The 7,392-nt window shown below is 49.7% G+C and overlaps 1 protein-coding gene across 2 annotated transcripts in view; it reads left to right on the top strand.

Moving 5' to 3' along the window:
• Mlxipl (MLX interacting protein like) overlaps positions 1–7,392 on the top strand; it is a 31,247-nt gene that overhangs the window by 18,106 nt on the left and 5,749 nt on the right. For both annotated transcript variants that reach the window (XM_028766057.1, XM_028766056.1), the window contains exon 8: positions 4,359–4,543. In XM_028766057.1, the coding sequence (XP_028621890.1) occupies positions 4,359–4,543 (185 nt within the window). The remainder of the gene's footprint in view (positions 1–4,358; positions 4,544–7,392) is intronic.

Genomic DNA, 7,392 nt, shown 5'->3' with positions numbered 1-7,392 from the left:
CACACACACATCCTTTATGGTCTGGCATGAGAGAATGCTTGGGTTCAATCCCCAGCACTTCATAAACCACTGTGACTGACAAGAGAATTTGATGTGTCAAATTTCTTGTCTGATTTTGAGACAGGGTCTCACTATGTAGCTCTGGTGGTTCTGGAACTCACTGTGTAGACCGGGCTTGCTTCAAGTTTGCCCGTCCCTGTTTCCCGAGTGCTGGGATTAAAGGCATGCACCACTAAATCCAGTTTAGAAGCATCAAGGTTCCAGGCAGTGGTGGCACACGCCTTTAATCCCAGCACTTGGGAGGCAGAGGCAGGCGGATTTCTGAGTTCGAGGCCAGCCTGGTCTACAGAGTGAGTTCCAGGACAGCCAGGGCTACACAGAGAAACCTTGTCTCGAACCCTCCTCCCCTAACAAAAAAGCATCAAGGATTTTTTTTTCTAAAGCATTTTGCAAAGTGGCAGGTTTTCTCAAAATCCACTTTTCTCAAGTGTCAAGTTTCTGATGTGTCCGGGTGTTTCCAGATACCTTGACCCTGTCAGTATGAGTACCTGGGATTTTTTTTTCTTAAGCATTTTGCAAAGTGGCTGGTTTTCTCAAAATCTCTCTCTCTCTGTCTCTCTTCTTTTGAGACAGGGTGTTTTTCTTTCTGTTTCTGTGACAAAGGCTCTGACCAAAGGAAGGAAAGGGTTTATCTCCCCTTGAAGGTTACAGTCCATCACCGAGGGAAGTCAGGGCAGGGACCTTGGAAGAATGAAGAATGCTATTTTCTAGCCCATTCGAGGACTCATGACTAGTGTCCTAGTCAGGGCTTCTATTGCTATGATAAAACACCATGACCAACAGCAACTTGGGGAGGAAAGGGTTAATTCAGCTTCTACTGTCATATCATAGCCCATCAATCATAGCCCATCAACCATAGCCCATCAATGGAGGAAGTCAGGACAGGTACCTGGAAGCAGGAGCTCTTGCAGAGACCATGGAAGGAAGCTGCTCACTGGCTTGCTTCCTTTGGCTCTCTCAGCCTGCTTTCTAATAGAACACAGGACCACCAGCCTAGGGATGGCCCCACCCATAGTGGGCTGGGCCCCGCCCCGCCCCCATCAATCACCAATTAACAAAATGCTTTTCAGGCTTGCCTGCTGCCTGATCTTATGGGAGCATCCTCTCAGTTGAGGGTCCCTCCTTCTCAGATGATTCTAGGTTGTATCAAGTAGGCATAAAATGAGCCAACACACTTAGCTACCTCCTGCATCAGTGAACACTCAAGATAATCCCCCACAGACAGGGCAACTGACTGGCTTGATCTAAGCAGTGCCTCAGTCCCGATCCCTCCCACTTCAGGTTTTCCTAGGAAATTGTCAAATTGACAGTTAAAGCTAACTAGGTAACAAGGATATGAGCTTTAGCCAGCAGGTTGGTCTTGAACTTGCTGCCCTGACCGCTGATCCTCCTGAGTACCAAGACAAGATTAGAAGCGTGTATTGCCATGCCTAGAGCATGCTGTCTCTCTTTTCCCCTCCCATTCCCTCCCCTACTCTCCATCCATTCTCCTCCAACCCCCAACACACACACCCTTCTTACTTGAGATAGAGTCACTGTGTGGCCCAGGCTGGGCTCGAACTCATGATCCTTCTGTCTCTGTCTCCTGGGTGTCTAGATTCCAAGTGTGAGTCATAAAACAACTTGCTTCCTGTTTTCCCGTAGGGTCTTCCTTCCCCACACTGTTGTCTTGGCTGCATGCATCTCTCTCTCTCTCCCTCTCCCTCTCCCTCTCTCTCTCTCTCTCTCTCCTTTTTAAATATTTATTTATTTATTTATTTATTTATTTATTAGTTGTTAGGGGTTTTTTTTGAGACAGGATTGCTTTGTGTAGCCTTGGCTGCCCTGGAACTCACTCCAGGAACTCACAGAGATCCAACTGCCTCTGCCTCTGCCTCTGCCTCTGCCTGAGTGCGTTGGCCACCACTGCCCTGCATGGTGTGTATTTCTTCCTCGCTGCTTCTCACAGGGATTTATTTAGGGGCCTTAAAAGCTCCCTAAATGTTTGGGCTCAGGAGGATATCAGGATATCTCACCCAAACCTGAAAAGATAGTCTCTGAGAGAGAGGCTTCACTTGAGTGACATACCCCCTCCCAGCTTCTTCCCTACAGGGTCCTGGGCCTGCCATTCAAGAGGTGAGGCCTATGGGGCGGGTACTAGGGAATGAGGAACCACCCCCATCCCCACCTCCCCGGCCATAGCCCTGGGAGGGTGGGGTCTGCCATGGACAGAGTGTTGATGGCAGTGCCCTGGAGGCAGACTTGTCCCCGAGGAGAGCAGCTCCCTCTTGGCCCACAGACCCCTACCACAGGTAGGAGCTCAGCTGTGCCCATCCAGACTCTGGGCAAAATGTGGTTGGGTCGGAGTTTGCAGTAACTTGTCAATCAATCCTAGGTGGCAGCTGATTGGGGGCACGCATGGCTCTCCCAGAGCAGGTGATTACAGTGACCTTCTCAAACTGGCCATGCTCAGGGAGAGCCTTGAGCCACCAGGGGTTCCACTCTGTTGTCTTTCTGGAAACCCTGTTGAAGGCACAAAATTCTACAGAGGCAGGAGGCTGGGGGAGGGCAGGTTCGGGGCAGAGATTGTGGCTGGTCAGTGTGAGGACCAGGTCAGGGAAGGACTGGGGTTTGATGGGAGGCTGGGAGAGGCAGGGGATGTCTGGAGGCTGCTGGGAACAGGTGTGGACAGCTCACAGTAAAGCAGCAGTCCAAGGCTCTGACATGATGGGCTGGCCTGCGCTCCAGTCCTGAGCTCCAAATGACCTACTGACAAAGGTCAAGAGGGATGGGACTCTGGTGACCCCTTTCTGGTCCCTCCCCAGATTCCTTTGTAAAAAATGGGGACACAGGACAGTGTCAAACTACTCTGATACTGGGAGAGATGTGGGCGCGCCAGGTGCATTCGGTCACATCTGAGGGACAGACATCCAGAGAGGTAGACAGGAGCTTCGTGTCACTGTGTACTGGTACTCAGAACCTGTCTGGTCTTCTGGCCAGGCAAAACCACCTAAGACAAACACCCACACGAATACACACACATATGTATTCACACATGCCACACATAACACACATACATGCTCACACACATGTTCATACTCACACACATATGCATGCACACATGGACACACATGACAACATATATACATATACCCTACATATGCTCCCCCACATATTCAGAGACCTGAATGCATACATATATGTATATACATATGTACATATCATATACATCATATATACAGATATGAACATTTTCTCATATGAACACACTTTCATACATGGATTTCACATGCACATACACATATACATCTGCTGCACTCCCGATACACTCTCAACATACGTATATACATAAATATACACACCACATAGATATACACATACCACATAGGCATACGCACCCTGACCCTGTGACCTTCCCTAACTAACTTGGTCTTGAAAGGTGGTTTATGTCAGGAAGATCTGAGCAGCTCTCTGGGCTGGGGATTTTGGAGGGAAGGTTGGAGGGGCTGCAGCCCACCAAACCCTATGAGGAGCTACCATGGTGGGGTCTGCTCTGACTGACCCAGGAGGCCTTGGGTACAGAACACAGGCTGGCTAGGGTCAGAGAAAGGTGCCCGGAAGGGAGAGGGTAGGCGGGTGTCGCCCCAGCCCGGGATGTGGTTAGGCCATGGGCAGCTTGCTTCCCAAAACCAGAATAGCCCAGAACTTACACAACTCACACCCCTAAACAATCTGGCTGCCTTGCCTGCCTCTCCATAAACTTTTCAGGGTTCCAGGCTCCCTGTCACTCACACCCCAACTCTGAGCCCATGCTATGTCCCCCAAATGTCAGCCAAGACTTCACTGTGTACAGCTTCAATTTCCTGATCTTTCAGCAAGTCTAACCTCTCCCTGACCTACTGACCTCATGAACCTCAATCAAATCCCCTTGATTCATCCCTGACACACTGGGGCAACTCCCCGGTATCCCACCTTTTTCCTTCCCAGGGCCTCTCTGTGACCCCTTCTTTCTAGAATGCCAACAGGGCTAAAAGGGGGAGCAGACACAGGGAGGGGAAGTGATCTAGGAGTGGGACCCCATGGGTAAGCAGCTTCCTGGGGTTCCCGCTCACTTACTCCTAGACCCCACTATCTCCCCCAGGTCCATCTTACCTATCTCTTCCTCTGCTTCTCAAGTGTGACAGGAATGGTTTCACAGTCTCTCGTAGAAGCTTTCCACCTCTCCTGATCCCTATCTGACCTCTCCAGTGTGGGGACTGTGTCTATGGCCCATTCTGAGTTCTTAATGACATTTGCTACCCTCTGTGTCCCAATTACAGATTTCTTCACCAATTACCGCCCCTCTCAGACACCCACATCTTCAAACTTCCTGGAGCCCCCCAGCTTTGGCCCCATGGCTGACTCCCTCTTCAGCGGTGGGACCCTGGCCCCAGAGATGCCATCTCCAGCCTCCTCTTCCTCATCCTCGGGTCTGACCCCTCTCTCAGGGAATACACGCCCACAGGTGAGCTTGCCTTAATCTGCTCTGCCCAGTCTGCCTGGAGCATGTGAGCGCTAGCTCTGGGTCTGCCTGGGCTCAGGAGGTAGAAAGACATTTACTGGGCCATCTAGGCAGAGACCCCAGAAGAATATAGGTAGCAGAGAAAGAAAACCCTACAAAGCAGAATTACATGCACTGAATGAGAGAGAGGGGTAGGGGACAGCAGATGGAAGAAGACACACAGAACAGGGCACAATCCAGAGGAAAGTTTTTTAGTTCTTTTTTGTTTTTGAGACAGGGACTCAAGGCTCTGGATGGCCTTGGATTCATAAACATCAACCTGCCTCTGTCTCCTGAATGCAGCCATTAAAGGCATATACCACCCACACCTGCCTAGTATTCCGAGTCTTGAATGGCAAGCCATGAAAAGGGCAAGCCAGAATGAGCGCATGGAAACGGAATGGGTGTGTGTTTAGACAACTGTGAGTTGGCATCTTGTTTCACTAACTCCTGTACCCGATTCAGAAGTCATTTCCCTGCCACTGTTAAGTGCCTGTTGTAGTTTCATTTCTGTTGTTGTACTAAAATACCCCAAGGAAAAAGCAACTTCGGGGGAGAAAGGGATTTAGGTTAGCTTGCAACCCCAGGTTACAGTCCATCTTTGTGGGGAAGTCAAGGCAGGGACCTCAGCGGTCACACCACGTCTACAGTCAGGAGCAGAGAGAAATGATTGCGTGCATGCTCACCCATTTGACTACTTACATTCAGCTCCATTTCTCTTACACAGTTCAGGATCCTCTGCCTAGGGGATGGTGCCACCAACAGTGGGTGTGTCTTTCCATATCACCTGACTCCTGACAGTCCCCAATAGACATGCCTATAGGCCAACCCAGTGTTGGCAGTTCCTCACTGAGACTCTTCCTATGAGAACTCTTGGCTCTAGGTTGTCATGTTGACAGGTAATCCTAACCACCACAGTGTCTTCCTCCTGTCATTGAACGTTTCAGATGCTTTTGTAGTTGATCTAGAGAGGTCTTTCTCCACCAACAGACAGCTTCTTGCTGGAAGGGTTGTCTTGGTCTCCATCACATTCTTTGTTCCTAGTCGTTTCCCCACACAGAGTGTCATTCAATAAATGGTTGCCCAGTGAGTTACTGACTGACAACACAGAGAGATTTATGCAGCAGTAAATAGAAAGATCACTGTAGGCAATGGTGTGTGCATCTGTGGGTAAGTGAATGTAGAGTAGAGTGGACTGGTTTAGAACTGATGAACTAGTGGGTGGACGGCCCGGCGACGAGCGGCATTGTGAATGGCTGTTTAGCATTGATGAATGAACTGGTGGGTGGACGGCCTGGCGATGAGCGCCATTGTGAATGGCTGTTTAGCATTGATGAATGAACTGGTGGGTGGACGGGTCGGCGATGAGCGGCTTTGTGAATGGATGAGCGATTTGTTACATTATCGGTCGGTGGTGAATGTAGAGATGGTGGATGAGTAGACAGATGAGTATGGATGGGTGGATGGGAAGATAGTGAGTTCGGATGCTTGGACCTCTTGGTAAATGGCTCACCTGACCTGTCAACCGGAGCTGGACTCAGAGTCTTATCACTGAGCCACACCTAGAAAAATAACTCCAGGGAAGGAGTTACTCTGCTCAAGGCTTCAGAGGTTCTAGTCTCCCCTGGGGGAGGAGGTGTAACAGAGCAGAGAAGCTAGGAAGGAAAGATGGAGAGGTTGGGGGTGGGGGTAGTGCCCTTACTAGATGGCTTCCACCTCCCCCCAGTTATTCCATTTGGACCCCCAGACTATGAGCTGAGCATCATGGTATGTCTCCCCCCTTGTTAGTCCCTTCCCCCCTTGCTATGACAAGATACCTGGCTTAAGCAACTTACAGAGAGGTTTCTTTTGGATCATGGTTTGAGGGATACAGTAGAGAAGTCATGAGAGCAGTCCCATGAGGCAGCTGCTCACACTGTGTCTGGGAGCAGAGGGGAGAAGGCTGGTACCCGGCCTGCTTGCTTATTTTCACTTGTTTGCTTATTTTCATGATGATGATGATGGTGGTGGTGGTGTGTGTGTGTGTGTGTGTGTGTACAGGCATGATGTAGAGGTGCATGCATGTCATGGCATGTGTGTGGAGGTCAGAGAACAGCTGGAACGCAGCAGTGTTCTCCTTGCACAATCATACCATGTGGGTCCCAGACACTGAACTCAAGTCAAGGCTTGGTGGTAAATGTTCTACCCACTGAGCCACCTTACCAGCCCCCATACTTATATTTTTAAAATTTATTTTGTGTGTGTTCACATATGTGTGTATGCGGGTACCCATGTGGAGGTCAGAGAATAACCTTCAGGAGTTGGTTCTTTCCTTTCCCCGACGTGAGTTCCTGTGATCAAACTCAACCCATCAAGCTTGGCGGCAAGAGCTTTAAGTTTCTGAGCCACCATCCTGGCCCACTTTTTATTCAGTCTGGGATCCCACCCCCATGGAATGGTTCTGCCCACACCCAGGGTGAGTCTTTTCCCAGTTAACCCTCTCTGGAAACACTGTCAGAGACACACCCAAGAGGTGTGTTTCACTAATGCCCATTTCTTAACTGAATCATGTTAACAATGGAAATGCCCTCAAAGAAACACCAGTGTACCTCACCCAGCTCCTAGACATGTCTCAGTCCTATCAAGTTGACAATCCAGATTAACCATCCCAGCCGGGATTGAAATAGAGAGTTGGGTGAGTTCATAGATGAGAGAATAAGTTGGTAAATGAGTGCAGAAGATGATGAATGGACAGGTGCATGGATGGATGGATGGATGCATGGATGCATGGATGCATGGATGCATGGATGCATGGATAGATGGATGGATGCATG

The sequence above is a fragment of the Grammomys surdaster genome, unplaced genomic scaffold, assembly GCF_004785775.1.
Source record: "Grammomys surdaster isolate TR1022 unplaced genomic scaffold, NIH_TR_1.0 166, whole genome shotgun sequence".
Classification (NCBI taxonomy): domain Eukaryota; kingdom Metazoa; phylum Chordata; class Mammalia; order Rodentia; family Muridae; genus Grammomys; species Grammomys surdaster.
This window is presented reverse-complemented; position numbering and strand designations above follow the sequence as displayed.